General features: G+C 38.8%; 1 protein-coding gene across 7 annotated transcripts in view; it reads right to left on the minus strand.

Annotated features, from left to right (window-relative positions):
- ARID1B (AT-rich interaction domain 1B) overlaps positions 1-20,843 on the minus strand; it is a 438,832-nt gene that overhangs the window by 170,831 nt on the left and 247,158 nt on the right. For 4 of the 7 annotated variants that reach the window (XM_064360521.1, XM_064360519.1, XM_064360520.1 and 1 more), the window contains exon 5: positions 4,882-4,923. The exons of the other annotated variants lie outside the window; for them this stretch is intronic. In XM_064360521.1, the coding sequence (XP_064216591.1) occupies positions 4,882-4,923 (42 nt within the window). The remainder of the gene's footprint in view (positions 1-4,881; positions 4,924-20,843) is intronic. 7 annotated transcript variants of the gene reach the window in all.

Consider the following 20,843-nt stretch of genomic DNA (forward strand, 5'->3'; position numbering starts at 1 on the left):
CCCAGGAAATACACTGTATTGAATAAGAGTTACATGTTTTCATCTTTGTCATGGCTTTATGCATATTCATTCATTTGGCAGGATATTTAAGAATACACCCTGGAGGAGGAGGGGAAGGTGTAATGTGGGATGTTAGTGATATATGTAGCAGAGAGGAGAATCTAGGATGGAGCCCTGAACAAATTCATTACTGCATGTCTGTGAAGAGGAAGATGAGTCCGAGAAATCGAGGCCAGACCTGTAGGAGGCAAATCAACAAAATGCTGCTGAGGAAGTCACAGGAAGACAGTGTGTCAAGGAAGAAGTCAATTAGGTCAAACGCACAAGGAGGCGGGCACAGGGCAAGTAGTGAACTGCTCTGCTAGATTTGGAACTGGGGGTGTTGTTAGGTGCCCACCACTTGAATGGGGCAGAGGTGAGGGTGGCTAAGAAGATGGGGAGTAAAGAGTGAGAGGCAAGCGTAGGGTATACCCTCTCAGTTCCATCAGTTCTCAGGACATCAGTTCTCAGTTCTGTTTTCCATTCAGAAAACAGACAAGGTGCTGGGGCTGACCCTGCAGGTGCAAATCCCAGTTCTGTTATTGATTGGTTACGTAAACTTGAGCAAGCTCTAAACTCTGAGTTCCTGTTTCCTCACCTAATACTAGGGATAACAGCAGTACTCACATCTCATATGAGAGTGGATTAAATAAAAACATGCTTTGTTCTAATTCTGGACTTAGCTACCTAATCTGAAGATGAAGAACATTCACAGTCATGAAATTTTAAAGTAGATTAATAAGATTTCTTAACAAATTTATTAAGAAGTTATGTTTACGGGGAGGGAGGGAGGGAGGAAAAAAAAGTAAAAAAAATTAAAAATTAAAAAAAGAGGCCGGGCGCGGTGGCTCAAGCCTGTAATCCCAGCACTTTGGGAGGCCGAGGCGGGTGGATCACGAGGTCAAGAGATCGAGACCATCCTGGTCAACATGGTGAAACCCCGTCTCTACTAATACAAAAAAAAAAAATTAGCTGGGCATGGTGGCGCGTGCCTGTAATCCCAGCTACTCAGGAGGCTGAGGCAGGAGAATTGCCTGAACCCAGGAGGCGGAGATTGCGGTGAGCCGAGATCGCGCCATTGCGCTCCAGCCTGGGTATCAAGAGCGAAACTCCGTCTCAAAAAAAAAAAAAAAAAAAAAAAAAAAAAAATTAAAAAAAGAAGTTATGTTTACATGTTTTTTTAATGACCCAGGGATATTTTACTTACTCTCTCTTGTTTACACCCCTTACTATAATTTTCTCTGAAGAATTCATAAGCAACAAGTCAATGTTTTAGTCTTTTCTCTTTAATATAATCACATATGTACACATATATATGCTTAGCTGACTTATCATCTCATTATCACCAGCAGCTTTACTTAGTTCATTAATGACATACAAGGCACAGTAATCCCATAAAAAGAACCAACCCATGTGGGTGGCTGCTGGGACTTCTAATTCATTTTTCTATACAATTATAAACTTTATAATATATTCAAGGCTTGATCAAAACTAAAAATAAGAATAGTGTTCTATAGTTTGTAGAACATTCCTTTACCAATAAAGGAATATATATTTTCATCCATTTATTTATTTTGAAGCACTTCTTGTATTCACCTCAAATTCTTGTTTTATGATAAGTATATATAATTTAAAAATAACTTTCTTAATTAGACCTGTGTAGAAACAAACTCACGAAAATAAAAGTTACTTGAATTCAGAGGAAAAAACTACTACTACTGGAAAACAGGTAAGTCCTTAGCGTTTACAGTGAAACAGTTCCAGCATTTTAATTCTAAGTTACCTTTAAATGAGATAAGCCTAATAAAACAATGAATCTGTATTTGTGCAAAATTAAGATGTAAGAAGTAGGAGAACATAGATATTTGACATTTGGCTAGTTGAAAAAGTTATCCTCGAATCAACCCTCATAGTCATGATAGTTTTGTGAGACTGCACACTTGTTTTCCTGGGTTGTAGTTTCACCACATGCACATACAAAAATTAGCTGTTTTCATTTCTGGGTCCCAATGCGTTTAAGTGGTTTTCCAGTAAGACTGACAAATTTGTGCTAAATCAATATTAAACTTGTAGATTTTCATTTTGCCAAAGAGAAGGTAAAGCATACAAATGTAAAGAATTAGATGGTAGGGAAAATAGTATAGAAAGATAAAGGCTCATTAAAGATCATCACTAAAAGGAGCGGCGACATACGTGCGACACACACTCCAGTAGGCTCGGAAGTGTTCTGCTCATTCACCAAGAGGGTGCCTTGTGTTGTCACATGACTCAGACACTTGAGTTACCTTTCCCAGTGCTTATAAAAACAGTTAGAAATGCCAATTGTGAATGTGTTTAACAACCTGACCAATGCTGAATACCCACACCTTTAAGAAATAAGGTAATTTTTGGAATTCAAAAATATACTTGCCGACTTCCAGATAATGAAGCAGTAAAAAGAAATGTCAAATTTCCTATTTTTAATTATATGTGTAAACACTTTGGTATAGATCAGCAAAAGTTAAAAGCATGTATTGTCGAGAAAGTCACTGAATTGTTGAAAAAAATTTTCAAACTGTTGTTTCAACATAATAAATTTAAAGCTATGAGGCCAGGAGCAGTGGCTAATGCTTGTAATACCAACACTACTCTTTGGGAGGCCAAGACCAGGGATTGCTTGAGGCCAGGAGTTCAAGACCAGCCTGGGCAACGTAGTTAGAACCCCATTTCTATAAAAAAATCAGCCAGGCATGGTGGCACAAGGATGGTGGGAGGACTGCTTGAGCCTGGGATGTTGAAGCTGCAATAAGCCATGATTGTACCACTGCACTCCAGCTTGGGCAACACAATGAGACCCAGTCTCAAAAAAAAAAAAAAAAAAAAAAAATTAAGGCTACAAAAGGAACCTGTTAGGTTGGCCACGGAACAAACGTGGAGCCTTCACACAGGAGGGCAGACTATGAGAGCTGCTGGCTACACTAATCTTCTATAATATTGCTACATACTCAGTAAGTATGAAGGATTATGAAAATGAGCTCATAAGAACTGACCCTACATGTTTATTTAAAATGCAATGAATATTCCATATGCATGATGGACATTAAATAAAAAATGAAAAATTCACATGACAACCATAAGTTAAATACTGTAAATAACACTAAATAAGGTTCTATTTAGAATTAATAATTTCTTTTAGTAATTTTTGGCAGATACAGAAACATAAAAAATTTATTAGGGTTATAAACTTGAGTTGTATCAAGTATTTATCAAGTATTAATTCATTTTTTCTTTAATTTATATATATTTATGAATGTGAAATCCTGCTATGTTTATAACCTCAGAAACTTTGCTTTTGGTAGTACTACAATGTCATCTTACCTGTCATTACTATACAACTGTGCTTTCAAAATGTCAAGCATATAGAATGAAAAGTAGAAAAAAGATGGTAGAAAATATATACACTTCAATCTGGTTTCAAGCCAAAGATGTAACACATGGATGAGGGTTGTCCCCAATACCTGGTGCTCTGTGGTAGTTTCTACCAACCTCCCTATTCTCCCAAACTAACTTCCAAAGTAACTGATGGCACCTACTCTATACTCTACACTTCTATACCACTATATGAAAATGAAATCAGACCTCCTTAATAAGTGTCTCCTAATTTAACAAATTTAAAAATTACCAGCAAATATGTACAAAAGGCAAGTAATCTGATCAACAATACTTGTCTGGAAGATTATAATTTTTAAAAATCTGTAATTCCTCCTCTTGTGTTCTCTATCTTAGGGTGACATCACACAGTTCCTGGACTCACCCTGAGCTCCTGTCTTTCCCTACTCTGCACACCCCAGCAGGCACCAGGCCCTGCAAGCTGAGGTGGCCAGTCATCTTCCCTCTGACACTGCTACTTCTATACTACGCCAGCTCAGGTCTGCATTTGCTTTTACCTGGTCTATTCAACTGCTCTTGATTGGTCTCTGGTTAACCCATCCTCCAAAAAGTGGCCAAAGTCATCTGTCTGAATTACAAATCTGACCACTACCTGGCTTAAAATCTTCTAACAGCTTACCATTTTCTATAGGAGAAAATTATCTTTAACCTCTCCAGTCTCAGATCTTGCCACACAGGCAGAATTTAACTACTTTTAGCTCTCTCTGATACTTTTCATAGTGGCTGTTCTACCTGAAAATAGCTCTCGTTTCTCCTGCCCTCCTTTCTTGCCTCCATATAACCCAATACCTCAAAACTCAGCCCAGGGATCTACCTCCCAGAAAGCCTTCCCACTCTCCACTCTACCCGACTGGCAGCCTCTGGCATGCTTACTGCATGGATACAGCCACCCTGTGGGATGATTTATCTGTTTATAGGCTTAGATCTGTCAACTGGTCATGGGGTCCTCATGGGATGGAGCTGGGTTTTCAATCTGGTTGTAACTGGACTGTAGGGGTTCTGTCTGAAGCAGAGCTGTTTCATAAATCAATAAATAATACTGGAGCTATGAACTAAATACAGCAGTTTGATAACATTCAGCTATTACATTTCAGTACCCCCAAACTGTCAGTATCCCCAAACTGGGGCAAAATTTAAGTAAATCTTGTACTATGGCCAATTGAAATTTAAAAGTCAATGATTACTAAATGAAACTCTTGTTTTCCTGTACTGCTTCTCATATTGTCCACAACAAAGAAGGTAATGAAAATACTACCACAGTCTAATCTTAATCACAATAAGAGAAATCTTAAACTTGTGAAGATTTTTCAACCTCCGTATTTTGATTAAAGAAAAAGTCCTCTCTATTGAGCCTCAAATCCACCTAGGAGGAATTGCCAAAACCTCCACAATGAGCTACATCAGACTACACACCTTGAGTCCAAAGGCTGCATCCTCCGAGGCCAAGACTTCAACCTGAAATCATAAGGAAAACATAATTTAGGCACTATCAAAAACCTCTTTGAGTCTAGCCACAGAAACCAGACACAGGCATGGCCTAGAATTGAGAGTTCTGAGAAAACTGGCATTCAATTTATGTCAGCTGTCAAGAAAGAGATCTATGAGTATCTTCAAGAGCTGGGTTGAAATCCCATCGCTGTCCGGGTTTTATAAGACGGCAGCAACTCCTATCAAATGAATCCATCTGCCACCGTGTGGACATGGTGGTTGAAGTCCCTCAAAAACAATCCAGGAAGTTAGTAGAATCATCCTTCTCACCTCAATCACAACATGTTGCATATGCCTTTTGATCTTTTACTGACAGACAGTGAGAGGAGAGTTGCCCTTCTCGGAGCAATCTCATGCATGTGTGCTACCAGTAGCTTCTTGTCCTGCTCAGATTAGAGTGGGCAGCGCTGGATCTCTGGAATGTGGCAGAGCAGGAGTTCCTGAAAGCAAGACTCTGGAAAAGGCAGACAGAGTCTAAGCAACAAGTTGTGAAATGATGGCAAAACTTCAAGACTGCCTGTCAGTCTCATGCATTAGAAGACAGAGCTCATTAACATGAATTTAAAAAGCTGTGAAGAACAAGACATGTATTGATAATTACTGTTTTTTAAACATAATTATTCAGTGTGGTGTGTAAAGCTTTTACTTTGACTATTGCAAAGTACCAATACTTGATGGAAAAGAACAAGGAAAGAAGGCAACAGAATACAGCTGAGTATTTTTAAAGAGGAAGACGGGGTGGGTGGGCAGTATCAGACTGTAACAGGCTTCACCGTCAGATTTAAACCTTTTAAAATTAGGCGTGTGTAGCAGGTGTTTAAGTAGAAGGCATATATGCCTATCTAATGTATCCTGCTATAAAACAAAATTGGATTCTTCCCTTGTGGAAAGAAAATATAGAAAGGAAGACCGTGACAGTAAGAATTTCACCCAGTATGAAAGCAAAGGGATCACAAAAAGAAACAAGGAAGCAAATTCTTCTCCAACTGCTTAACTGAAAGCCAGGCTCACTGACCACCCCCTGGCACCGGCAGAGGCTGGTGCAGAAAGCAAAAGAAAGACACCACCATTAGGGATGGAGAAGATGAGCAGCCTCGTTTTCATAAAAGCCATATGTTGCTGATACCAAATGTGATTTTAGGCTCAAGACTGAAATGTTGGATCAAGTACAGTAGAAAATCATTGTACGTTTCACTGACAGCATTTCTGTTTACATTTTAATTTCCAAGGCTAACTGTTAGATTTAGAAACAAGGCCTTATTATAGATTTTTCATTTAAGAAAAGAAAAAGAGGTTACATGTTCGAATTTCCCAAGCTATGACTTTCACAACACTAGGTTACTAACCTCAACTATTTTTTAAATTAAAACCTCTAATCAACATTGGAGACTTTAGTTAAAGGAAAAGTGTGAACAGGAAATTTGCTGAATCTTAAATATTGTGAACATCATATGACATTTGCTGGTGAATTACACATATAGATATCCGCATACCTCACCCTTTATGTGTTATTTTTAACACAAATAGAATTATTTTTAAAATATATTGCAGTTTAACTTTGGGAAAAAAATCTTCAGAGTGAGTTCTGCATATTTTATCATATTATAAAAAGTCAATGAATGAAACAAGAAAATTCAATAGCAAACAGAACTCTATTTAAAGATAAGGCTTCAATATATTTGACAACTTGAGGTGAGAGCAAATCAAAGCTTTTGAGTGAGATTTAGAACTCTCTCCGTGGCTATTTCAGCAGACAGAGACAGTGACAGACCGCGGGCGTGGGAGGAGGGAGGAGTGAGGCAGCCCTCAACAAGGTACCCTTCACCCCAGATTCTATCTCCCGCAGGGCTGAGAAAACTGTTTTGAAACTCTTAAGTAATATACTTTTAAACAAACTTAATTATAGCAATTCTACAACACTATTTATGTTTTGTTCAAAAGCACTATTGTTTAAATACATATGTACCTTAGTTCAAGTATCCTTTACATCCTCTATTTCTGTAAGATTTTAATTTCAGCAGCTACAGAAAAACTGCTGATTTAAAAATCATGAGATTATCCTCGATTCAATATGAAGGGAATATCAATATCATACAAGGTTTTCATGTTGGGTCTAAGAGCCTTTTTACCTAAGTTGGAAGGAATCCCCCTCTAGTGGGAGCAAAGGAGTATTTCAACTTTCGCTCTTAATTTCCAGGTAGTAGTCATTCAACTTACCGACCAAAATCAGCCAAGCTTTTTTGTTCCTTTTGTCATAAATTTGAATAACAATTTTTTAAAAGTCAGTAACTATATTTCATAAGCCAAAAATATCTATCATTCTCATATATAAACTAGAAGTAGACCTGTGTTAATCCGATTAAAACAAGAATATACAACTGAAAACATTTAGTAAATTCTCAGTGGAAAGACTGGATACTGTACTGGGAAGACACAGTGTTGATATTAAAATAGTAATTCTTTGCCTAGAATCTGCATTTATCTGCACTAATCTCAAAATAAATACTGTCACTCATTCATAACAAATACTTTCCAGATATTAAATGCAATGTTTTGTGCTCAATGTCCTAAGAAAATCAAAGTGATGAGTTTAGCTTAGGAATACATATCTGAGTGAAATGTATTTAAGTATCCATTATACAGTCAAAAATAAATTCTAATTCAGAATGAAAAGATGAGATTACTCGTGGTGTCATTTTTCTTTTTAAACTTTGATGTGGGGAGACTTAAAATTAGCAGTAAGAAAAAAGTCACAGGTTTAATCAAATGTAAAATTAGGACATAATAGCCAATGTTTGCCTCCTCCACACAGATGCTGTAACAAATGCAGAGACAAATTTGAACACTCTTATGAGACCCATGTTTCACTTCAACAGGAGAGAGAAGTTTGCAAGGGTTCCTGAAGTACAGAGGCGTGAAGGGGCAGGTTTAAGATAACAAAGCAGAACTTTCCTAGAGCCAAAGACAAGGCCCTTTCCATTAACTCACACTTATTTCAAATGTTACAATCAACACTTTATAACGCAAGTGCCTAAAAGGATTCCATTTGCAGAGAACCTCTAAGAGCTCTGTGAAAGTTCAATCTGTAAAGTTCAGCAGCAGCTGAGCCATTTACAGTCCTCATTCTCCTTAGGCACAAAAACCTTCAAGTGACATCTCTTTCCCAACTACCCTTCGCCCCACCTCCACCAAACATAACACAAATCACCTTAATTTCCAACCATTCCACTAAGAAAAGTGGGACAACAAGAATTTGTGAATTTGGAAGTAAAACTGGCTGTACTTTCCCTTTCACTTTCAAAGTCCTTTTTATGTTCACAATGTAAAGCACTCATTGAAAATAGAGTATACTAATTCTAGCAGCATTATCATTAAAATACAGCAATGCTGTAATTTAATTTTTTATTAAAAATTAATGCTGTAATTTAATTTTTTAAAAAAGTTCTAAAGTCAATAGTACACTGTCACAAAAAGAGGAACTAAAGTGAGAAATAATGTCCGTTTAAAACAATGTATAACAAACCTTACTCATAATTAAAGGAATACAAATAAAAAGTCATATTGTACTAAAGATTAAACATTGACATTGTAATAATTACAACATATAGACAGGTTTGGGTAATTATTCAAATCATAGCCTTGCATTGCTCATGAAAACATATACTGGAATAAAAGTACAATTGGCAGTTACAGTCAAAATGCGCATGTATATGATTAAGGAAGTACTAACCCCAACCATTCCACTGAGCCTGAAGTATAAAGATTTAAAAGGATGTTTGCTGGAGTTGTTTGAAACAGTGAAAAGTGAACACAATGAAATTTTCATCGCCAAGGGAGTGTTTATAGTAAATTACTGTATAGCCAAACATAGAAGACTATGTTTCTGTTACAAAAATTGAGGTAAATCTTTGTGTGCAGATAAGAAAGATTTCCAAGATAGTCTATTAAGTAAAAAGAATCAAAGATTGTGCACAGTAAGCTACCATCAGTTTTTTTTTTTAAGGTGGGGGTAGGGGTGAGTCATATACTTGATGTACTTAGAATATTTTTGGAAAGAAATTGAAGAAACAAATCAATGTAAGAACTTTTCTCACCAACTACATGTGCTTCTTGTTCAATTAAAAGTAATTAGTTAACCAAATAAGTCAATAATAACATTACCAATTGCTGCATGTCAATTAATCATGAAAATGTTAATAAACACCTTTCAAGGGGGCAAAAATTAAAAATATAGTGGTCCAGGTTTATGTGACACCCAGGTTCCTCAACATCTAAGGTGGGCCTGTAGCTAAGAATGGCCTGCCCAGAAAACAGTCTTCCATTACACATCAATATCCTCAAACATACTCATGCCCATTTATCCAGCAATCAAGCTGCTAGAAAGAGCTATCTTAAGCTTATAATTTATGATCTACTATTTATATATTAAGCATATATATTACATTATTTAAAATAACAAATTAGAAAAAATGTGCAAATATGAGAAATGATTAAAGTATGGTATATTCACATGACAGAGCAATACATCATCATGAAAAACTCAGGTTTCAAAAATTCTTTGTAACATGGGAAAATGCTTACAATTGTGTTAAATGTTAACAAAAAAAATGATTGAAAACAAAAAATTTGACATTTTAAATATCTGAATCTATCCATTTATTTCTCTAAGCTTCTAGAGTTTGTGCCATGCTGGAAAATGTCTTCCTCACTGCAGCATTTTAAAAAATACTCATTTTGGGCTGGGCGCAGTGGCTCACACCTGTAATCCCAGCACTTTGAGAGGCCAAGGCGGGTGGATTACCAGAGGTCAGGAGTTCGAGACCGACCTGGACAACATGGTGAAACCTCGTCTCTACTAAAGATACAAAAATTAGCTTGGTGGGGTGGTGTGCATCTGTAGTCCCAGCTACCGGGGAAGCTGAGGCAGGAGAATTGCATGAACCTGGGAGGCAGAGGTTACAGTGAGCCGAGATTGCACCACTGCACTCCAGCCTGAGCGACAGAGTGAGACTCTGTCTCAAAAATAAAAAAAAATATATTAAAAGAAAACCAAAATGAAATGTTTTAAAATTTGACTTTATTTTTTACATTTAAGTATTTGATCAAACTGTAATTTATTTTAAAACAAGAGGGGGTGACTCAATTTTAATTTTCCATTTGAATAACTGTGATGAAGAATATTCCATTATTTTTCCCAGTGATTACAGATACCATATCTTTACCATAATTAAACATGAAGATGATAAAAATTTTGCCTCCAATTCTAGGCAAGGATAAGAAAGGCAAAATTACTCAAGTGAGCTGTTCCATCCAAAGGGGAATAAGAGTGAGGGGCGGAGGCTAGTAACAACAATAAATGGAATTTCCAGTCACAGTAATGTTTACCTGCAAGAATATCACCAAAAATTAGGTGCTCTTAGAAAAAATAATTTTGCCTATATTGGTGTCCAGGGGATAAAAATATTATTCTACTTACAATGTTTGCTGTGTCTGCCTTGACTGGGGCAAGAATACCAATATATTACCTACAACCTATTCCATTAATCATACCTTTTACCTACATTAAGGAAAAGTAGACACTAAGAAATAAACTGCTCTCCAAAACTAGGTTCCAGGAATTATGACAATTTAAATTACAGGACAAGCATATGGATTGCAAGGTTTTAATTTTATCAAGCAAAGAAGTTGTTCTATGTTTTTCTTTATTATTACTTTACTAACTTTTTGGGATTTTAATCCATTAAAAATGTAGAACTCTTAAAAAAGAAAAACACCATAAGCCACTGCCAGCATCCCTCTTTTACTTATTAATTCTCCTCATTCTCCTAATTAGCAAGGACAGATCACATGACAGCTCAAGGACACGGCTTGCTGAAATTGCTCAGTGTACGGTTAGCTGGCAATGGAAAGAATACACAGGCTGCCTCGTGCTGCTGAGAACAGCGGCCGTCCTCTGAATGTATTGAAAATGAACTAAAACCTTGTCTCTATATGGAGACCCAATTAATATTGATAACACTGAAAAAATACATCTATGCAATCAAAAAGCATTTCTTTTAATACTGTGCAACATGATTTCAGGACGGTGTGATGTTATAATTACACTTTTGACAAGTCATATGTCATATGCTCACATCATCTCCTTCAGTAGGATGCTAGTGTGTCTTTCTAGCCAAGGCTGTTAAATATAAAACAAAGTCAGTCGGCCCTGTGGTCACACCCTTATTTCCAATTACGTTCTCTAACTCAATGAGGATACCTTCACATCGGATTTATAAAGCAATGAGGACACCTGGTATGAACCAATCTTGAACTCTTGGTATGACTCAGAGACAGAGAGATCTCGAGTGTGCAAAAACAGCCACTATTATGCAATGAGATGTTAACAGCCTCTTTCATCCAAGGTGGAGTCTAATTCTCTACCCCACAATCTGGACTGGATTTGTGATTTACCTGGGTCAAGAAACTGCTGCAGCAGCAATCATGCTGTGGGCCACTTCCAAGTCTAGGACTCAAGAGGTAATTCTTCTCATCATTCTCCTGAAACTCAACCAACCACCACATGAACATGCCTAGACTAGCTTGGTAACACATGATCCTGTTACCACATTGCCTTAGCCAAGAGCCAGTCAAGCCAAGAGCCCGAGAAGCAGAACCACTTAGCTGGTCAGGAGCTAACTGAAGTAGGAACAAGCGCAGTACAAATCAAAAGAACTACCTGGCTGAGCCCCGCCCAAATTGTCAAACTGTAGAACTGCGAGCTAAATAAATGATGGCTGTTCTGAGCACTACCGCAAAAGCTAACTGATGCACTATACTTTAAATAAAGGAACTCTAGGTGTCGTGGATTTACAGGCAGAGTTCCAGGCAAGAACACCATGACACTAAAGGAAGTTCTGAAAGCATCCACTCAGCCAAGTGCTTCTTCCATCTCCACTCCCTCCTTAAAACCTTCTGAAGTCTTCCAAGACCATAAAATCAAGCAGAGTTGTTTACCATGATCCACAAGAAGCTAAACCACATGGCTCCCACTTGCCTTGCCATCCTTGGTCCTGCCACCTGCTCCTCTTCACAGCTCACGCTGCACCACCTTGCCTTCTCTTCCTCAAATGGCCACTGTTCACCTGAGGGCCTTTGCACTGGCTGCTCCCTCCTCCTGGGTTACTGTGCTACCAGATCATCCTATTACCAGTCGCGTCGTACCAATCACTCCTCAAGATAATCCCTCTCCTTTTGTATAATCACCTGAGATTTTGTTTATTCATTCCTGTATCATCTTTCTCCCTTTACTGAAATGTCAACTTCACAAGAGCAGGCTAGTTCATTCACTGTTGCATGTCTCTTACCTAGAAGAATGCCAGACACAGAGTAGGGGCTCACTAAATGTTTGTTGAATAAATAAATGTATATGAATGAATGTGCTAAAGACTGTAACAAAACAGTAAAAAAATAAATACATGTGTATGAACCCAAATTTGACACAGTTCATTATGACACAGGTGCGGATATAACAAGGTTTAAAACATGCTCTACCTAATAAAAATAAGTGAAAGTCATATGTAACATGTGGTTGGTGATACACTCTTGCATTACATGACTGTTACCAAAGATCAAACCAGAAACCAATTTTGCTATATTGAATATATATGTGTGTATATATATATGCAATTGATGCATTTGTCTCTCTAGCCAAGAGCAGACTTTAAATTCCTTTAAAAGGATTAGTTCTTATAAACTGATGGCAATACAGTATGTATGTCGCTGAGAGATCTTTTCTAACCATCCTGAGTTAAGAGGTAATGATTTTTATGTTTGCATCATACCAACAAATGACTCCAGTTAGACTACAGTAAATATTTTATAAAAACATATACAGTTCATAGTCCTTCCAAACAATTACTAAAAGTAATTTTGAGCTTTCCAATGTAGGTTGGTTGACCACAACACAGTGGATGGTAAGAATATCTGCTTATGCTATACGGCATGATTGTAAAGGATACTGACAAGCCTAAATTCTACAGAAGAATAGTGGCACTCAGAAAGCGTCCATGGTCACAGTACCATACCTATTCCATGAATAATTTTCTTGAGAGAGTGGAATAGTGTAACCCTGTCAGCTACATGATGACATTATTTGTAGATCTGGGGGCATTAAGAATGCTATACCTAAGGAAATCACATGTGTAAAAGTTCATCATTTCCATACTTCCACTATTTATCAAAAAACACGGCTATGGAATCATGAAAAATATAGACCAAAATATAGTTATCTATTATTTCATTTGCCCTTTCCAATGCAACACATGTATATACATAAAACATCTAGATTTCTAAACAAACATTTTGAAAACAGGTCATATTTTTCAACAAAAGCAATGCTTTCCCTTTAGATCCTTCTGTAAATCATATTTTATTAAATTAAAAAATATGTGTATAGAAAAACACGAATACTCATTACATTACTCAACATGATTGATTTTTCTGTATAATTCAAATTAATAACTATTTCTTCTTAAGACTCTCTATACTTACTCCTAAGTTCTAAAAGGTTTGATGAAGGAAAATAAAAGTGATGAGTGAACAGGCAGTGAGAGACTGTTAAAAAACATTTGAGCACTAAGTAAGTGGTAGCTAATAAACTTTATAAAAAGGGAGACAATATTTAGTTGTATTCTAAATATCTTGCATTGTGTGATATAATTTGGTCATAATTCAATGCCATTTTATTTAAGCAATACTTCCCAATTTACACACACACACACACTTTATTAAGCCAGTGTATTATGCTATAGCTTGGTAGGTTTAGATTCTCTAAAAATGTAAGATAATAAATAAACTTCCTAATTTTGACTACATTTCATAAAAGGGAAAATTTTACATTTAAAAAATATCTGGACAAATCAACTAAAGTACTAAAGGATAAAAATGTGGCTAAGGTACTATTTGACCATACTTAAATCCCTCTCCCAGTCCCACCCCACCATTGAAGTTAGCCCAGAAAAGCAAGTTGAAAGTCGTTACAAAGTCACTATGTAGAAGACATATTGTGAAGCCACACCCAAGATAGAGGCATGTCAATTATGGTATCAAAAAGAATGAGGTGCAACTAAGATGACTTTATTGATTAACTGAGAATGAGAAGGTGTTTTTTTTAAAAAATAAATACATTTTTAGATCATCAGCAAATTAAATTTCTATTACAGCCACCACATGGCTATTCATATATATCATCTTGACTGTGTGTCACTGGTTTTCTTTCTACTGCCCTGTTCCCTGTCTAAACGTCCCTGCCCCCAACTGTTGTCACTTAGGTCCAAATGTCAAAAAATTAACAGATGAAAAAATTTCTTATCCTAAAATACTTCTACCAAAAAAGATGGGGGTTTTAAAACACTGAAATAGTGGTTATATTTAACACAGTGCATATGTAAAACCTTTCAAAGTTCAAATTAAATACTATAGTACTATTTTGATTATCAAATTGGAATGGAAAGATAAATAAAAGAAAGAATTTAAGATTAGGTATACTCAAATTTAACCACATAGCTTTATCTTTTAGCTTAAAATGAATTCTTGTGTTAGAGGAAACTTATTTTGAAGAATCTATTTAAATAGGTAAACTAACAAGTTCAAAGCTAAGAAAAACACACTAGGGAAGACGACTATTTTTTTTTTTAAATTCTTTTCTGATTTCTCAAAAATCCTATTTGTCCAAAGAAACAACTGCTTCCGCACCAATCATGTCATCCTTACCCTTTCTTCTCTCACAGAAACTGTTAATATAGTCTTACCTGCTGAGGGCAATAATAACAAATAACTATGTAAGCATTACATGGAAAGGAAACTGAGGCTACCTAGTGTAGGACATTCAGGAAGAGGTAAATTTAAGAAGAGGAGTTCAAAGTTTTCCAGGTAACTAACTGTCACAATACCACTGTTCCACTCTGCTCCCCTTCGCCTCTTTAAAAAGTGTTAGCCAGGCACAGTGGCATGCACCTGGAATCCCAGCTAACAAAGAGACTGAGGCAGGATGATTGCTGGAGTTCAGGAGTTGAAGACCAGCCAGGGCAAAACAGTGAGACCCCCATCTCAAAAGTAAAATGGGTATTTTAGCACAAAAAAAGTCACAGAGATGATTACAAACACTCCTCTGCTCACCTAAGAAACAGGTCTCTGAGGATTCATGAGTCTTAGGCGAGACCGGAAGCAATGAATAGAAACCTGAACGTCGCACAGCTCTGAGACAAAGACTGGCCCAGAGAAGAAGGCAGGCACCGCCACTTGTCAGTGCACTCCTCTAGACCAAGTGCTCTTGATCTGTAGCTGCTTTATTAAATAAAACTACTTCAGATCAAGGGTACATCTTGACATTAAATAATAAAGTCACTTTAAAATACGACTGACATATGATTCAGTGCTCTCTCAAAGAATAAATTACCTGAACATGGAAAAGAGGAGTCTTTTGACTCCACCACAGACAGCAGTATTGTTTGCAAAAAGCAAATATGAGTGATTTGTCTATTTCCATGATGAAAACATAGGAGTCAAAGAAGAGATCCAATTTTTAAAAACAGGCTGGGTGCGGTGGCTCATGTCTGTAATCCCAGCACTTTGGAAGGCCAAGGTCGGGGGTGCATATCATCCAAGGTCAGGAGTTTGAGACCAGCCTGGCCAACATAGTGAAACCCCATCTCTACTAAAAATCAACAATAAGCCAGGCAAGGTGGCGAGTGCCTGTAATCCCAGCTACTCAGGAGGCTGAGGCAGGAGAATTGCTTGAACTCAGGGGGCGGACGTTGCAGTGAGCCAAAACTGTGCCACTGCACTCCGACCTGGGAAACAGAGTGAGACACCGACTTAAAAAAAATATATATATATATATTCCAGCACAATATTACAGCCACTTTGGAAAAGTCTGGCAGTTTCTTACAAAGGTAAATGCAGATCCAGCAATCCTTTACTTCTAGGTATTCACCCAAGAGCAATGAAAATATATTCACATAAAAACCTATATGAGAGTGTTTAGGGAGGCTTTCATCATAATTGACAAAAACTGAAAACAATCCAAATACCCTTCAACTGATGAGTGGATAAACAAAACTATGATAATATCCAAACAATGGAAAATGACTCACCAATGAAATAGAATTAACTACTGATACAAACAAGGACATGGATGACTCTCAAATGCACTGTGCTAAGTAAAAGAAGTCTGACTCAAGAGACCACCCACTGCATGATTCCATTCATACGGCATTCTAAAAAAGGCCAATCTACAGGGAAAGAAAACACATCTGTGGCGGCCAGGACTTGGGTGTAACAGGGAGGGACTGACTATAAAGATAGAGGGAACTTGTTAAGGTAAGAGGAACGTTCTACTAGGATACTGGTCCTCCTTACACATCATTGTTATGCATTTCGCTGCATCATGATCCATCCACAATGCTCAGAAAACTTGCATCTTGTCCAAATAGACATGAATTAAAACAGTATCTCACAGTTTCTCATCTTAAAATGCCTTTAGTTTCCACTGTGTAACACAAGTTTTTGTTTTGTTTTGATAAAGTGTTCTAGAATACAGAGTTAAATTTTACATTTGACCATTTCTACATGATCTGGGAACTGCTACACTCTTCTTACGGAGGAGGTCGAAGTTTTTGAGATTTTTTGCTTTGGAGTAAGAAAGGGATCATTTATCTATTAAAATTCTATGTTATTTAATACAACTGCATATAAATGTCAACTTTAACATGAAAACCAGAAAATCAACTTAAAATCAGAACTGCAGCCAATGGAAGTCTGTACAAGCACAGGCATGAAAATGATCATACAACCTTCAGATCTGAAGCATGATATTTCACATTTCATCAATGTACCTTTTTCTTACAGCTCAGAAATGTACAGAGGTACACAATGAAGTTTTTTTATACTTAGTAGCAAAAAGCACAAAATGTAATCTTAGTAGTTTTTTGTTGTTGTTGTTTTCAACAGAATCTTGGTCTGCTGCCCACGGTGGAATGCAGTGGTGCAGTCAAGGTTCACTGCAACCTCTGCCTCCAGGTTCAAGTGATTCTCCAGCCTCAGCCACCTGAGGGATTCCAGGTGTGTGCCACCATGTCTGGCTAATTGTTTTTATATTTTTAGTGGAGATGGGGTTTTGCCATGTTGGGATTACAAGTGTGCGCCACCATGTCTGGCTAGTTTTTAAAATATTTTTAGTGGTGATGGGTTTCGCCATGTTTGCCAGGCTGCTCTTGAACTCCTGACCTCAAGTGATCTGCCCGCCTCAGCCTCCCGAAGTATAGGGATTACAGGTGTGAGCCACTGCACGCAGCCCCGTAAACCTAGATTTTTGATGTATGAAACATCTACACCCAGTAAGCGCTTTCAACATTTTAATATTAAGTAGATTCAAGCTGTTCAGTCCATTTTGTTCATATAAATCTGCTGCTTTTTAAACAAAAATGAGGTTTCTGATAATTTATAACCAAACATAAAAAGAAACTTGTCACTTGGCAGTAAGATTCATTTATGTTACGTTTTTCCAAGAGTTTATAAATCACTTTGGTCAGTGTTTGGGATGAAACTACTCCAGTTCCTGAAATAGTTAAACTATGTATCAGTTATTGTAGCAGGAAAGGCGCAAGAAGCAAGGTTCCACAGAGAGGCACTTCAGCACTGCTGACTCAAAATGTTGCATAACAAATCTTTCTTCTACAAAGAAGCCTTGAAGTTAAAGCAACAGCTCTTCACAGACAGATAAATCCCACACAAAATTTAGGCTGAATGCCATGGTTTGTGTTATCCACTATTTTTAATACAAAGTCATTATTTGTAAAATGGGGAAATTGGTGAAAGTTTAAAGAATAAATAATCTGAGTTAACGATCTGCAATTTATATGCAAAATTGGTCAAGCCATACACTTGCCTGAAATCTCACTTGACTGTATTATTTATATCAAGATTACCTTTGGCAAACCTAGGGGAGCATAAGAATCACACACTCATCATGATATCAAGTAGGCAAAGTTTAACTTCAAAATTTGCTGTAAACTTGGTAAACGTTTGCAGTAAATAGAAATTACTGTTGGAGAGGTAGAAGTCAAAAGTGAGTTCTAAATAGATATGCCTTGTGTGTTAATATTTATTTGGGTTAGGATTTTAAAACCCAAGACTTTCCAAACAACATTAAAAGAGTGACTGCAAACTAAACTTTGATGTACCTACAACGTCAGTCCCATGACCAATGGCAGGTCAATGTCACAGTACAATACGCTAGGATGATGTGGGGAAAACATTTTTTTTACTCAACTCCTGTTACACTGTTTTTGAATTGCTCATTTACATAAAACAATTTATAATGTTTTCTTTCTTAATTGTACATATCCCTTCTGAAATACACAGAAAATTAAGCTTTTCCATAAATTCAGTATTTACAAAGCTAGGGAATTAAAAGCCTGTAAACCTCAAATTCACTGACCTGCATCCATTTAACCAGTATTACAAGAGACTGTAGCTCAAGACCTAAAAAGAGCTGCTAATCCTGCCCTACAGATAATAACCAATGAGTGTTTATCCTCACAAGACATTTGGTCTTCCTCTTAGAAGGGCAGGAGTATCCCAGCTACTCGGGAGGCTGAGGCAGGAGAATTGCCTGAACCCAGGAGGCGGAGGTTGCGGTGAGCCGAGATCGCGCCATTGCACTCCAGCCTGGGTGACAAGAGCGAAACTCTGTCTCAAAAAAAAAAAAAAAAAAAAAGAAGGGCAGGAGTGAGGAGAGGATGTGGAGTACAAGAGTATATATCCTAGTACGCAACTCACTCGTTCTTATGAAATACCTAAATAATATGAAATTGAACTTAATTTAAATTGTAACTGGCAAATGTAATCAGTGAGCAACAATGATCAATGTTAGAAATGTCCCTTTTTTAAATAAAATCTGTCTATATACAAATCACAAACACAGAAATTGCTACATGAAAATTCTATGCATACTCACATGTGCAGTAAGTACTATAAAGCATAAAAACAAACAGAAGAATGTTAATATTCAGAACTCTTAAAGGCCATTTCTCTTATAATTCTTGGATTCTGTCTCTACAGCAACACCGAAAATTTCAAGCTACACTGTTATAATAGACCATTAATTAAATTTGTACAATTCAAAAATTAAGTTGATTTGAGTCTGATAAAAATACACACACACGTTATAAGTTACTTGAATAAGCAGTATCAACAAGAGAATAAACTAGAATTTATAGTCAAACAAATTACATAGTCCACAGAGTGAGAAAAAAGTGTAAAATCCAAAGTGTCCATCGCTGATTGCTACTAGTTGGATTAAATGTGTCTTGGTTAATCTACTATAGTTTTATGTCTTGTTTAGCTTACTTGAAAAAGTCATCAAATGTCCCTGGATTGCAGATTGCAACATACTACCTAAAACACCTATAGGTGACCATGAGAGCACACAGTGATCCTAAAGTCTCCATGGCAGAGACAGGATTAAAAGTAATACCCGACAAGACTGTAGCATTTAATTAAGAACAGGAAAGCACAGGCAGGCGGAGATGAAACTTTACAAGCCTAGGCGTTTCTCGGCTTTTAAAAAAATGCTGTGAGTTGGTTTTCCCAGCAAGGAAGGTTGATGAGCACGCACTTGGCTCCAAGAAGCTGCTATTACACAAACAGAATCCAAGTGCCTGTCTAAGCCGCCCAGCCTCGGTGCGTCGGGTAACAGCCAATGGCGGCGGCGCGCCACCTCCCCGCGCCTCCCGCAGGCCCCGCCCCTCAACCACGCCTCCTGCAGCGTCCCCGCCCCGCCTCCCCGCCCTGTCCTCGGAGGCCTGGGCTCCGCGGCCCAACCCGGCCCGCGTCCTTCCGTTATAGTTCCTATCTTTTCCACCGTCTGCCACTCGTTTTAATTACGCGGACGAGTTGCAACTCATCCAGCCCTTAAGTTTGGGTGGTGGTTTTGAGAAGGGGAAAGAGCTGCACCAAAGGAAGTAGGGAAAAAATTAAAACCTTAAGTGCTGAGCGCGCCACGCGGGACGTCGAGGTTGGGGCGTGCGGCGATGTGGGGGGCCGCGGCGCGAGACGGCGCAGGGGAAACAGTCGAGGGCCTGTGTGAAACTGGCCGCGCCGGCTCAGGAGAACGCGAAGCTGTGTCAGCAGAACTTTAGAAAACACGCTGTGCGTGCGGCCTCCGCCTCCAGGAGGAGCCTGCGGGCGCGCGGAGCGGACGGTGCCTGCAAGCGGCGGCCGCGCTCGCCCGGGAGGGAATGTGGCTGCGGCCGGCACCTCCCTCCGCGGGCGCCCACAAAGGCCCATCTGTGCGCGGCGCGGCCCGGGGAGCGCCGCGGCGCTGTCTGAGGAGCCCAGTCCGGTCTGGTCAGGCTGGGGACGCGGTTGTTTTCGTCCCCTGCCCCCGCCCCCACGAGCCTACGTGCGGGGGGCGGGGGGCGAACGGCACGGGAACCCCCGCCCGAGCTGGGACAGGCCAGGAGGCGCGAGCGGGGCCTGCCGGGAGAGGCCGCCGCGCTGGCGTGTGGCTGTCTTTTCTCCGCAGTCGCCTGGCGCCTCTGTGGCAGTTTCCTCCGCCCGCAGCCTGGTGGTCCGCACGCCCGGGGAATCCCGGGGTCGGTGGAATCACTGGTTCCTCCTTCGGAGGTGCCCCGGCTTCCTCCGTGGGCGCGGGCGAGTCTCCTCGCGGGGCTGGCGCGTGAAGAAAACAAAAGAAACGAAGGCGAGCTGTGGACACGCCGTGAGGACAGGAAAGCGCGGTCTCAGAGCGGTCCTGCGCCCTTCACACCCTCCTCCAAAATCCTCTCTCTCAAGCCAGGCTCTGGCCACGAGTAAAAGCGCAGCCCAGGAGGGAAGGAGGACGC

Source organism: Aotus nancymaae, unplaced genomic scaffold, assembly GCF_030222135.1.
Source record: "Aotus nancymaae isolate 86718 unplaced genomic scaffold, 86718_ANA_hifiasm-v0.15.2.pri h1tg000040l, whole genome shotgun sequence".
NCBI classification, from domain to species: Eukaryota; Metazoa; Chordata; class Mammalia; order Primates; family Aotidae; genus Aotus; species Aotus nancymaae.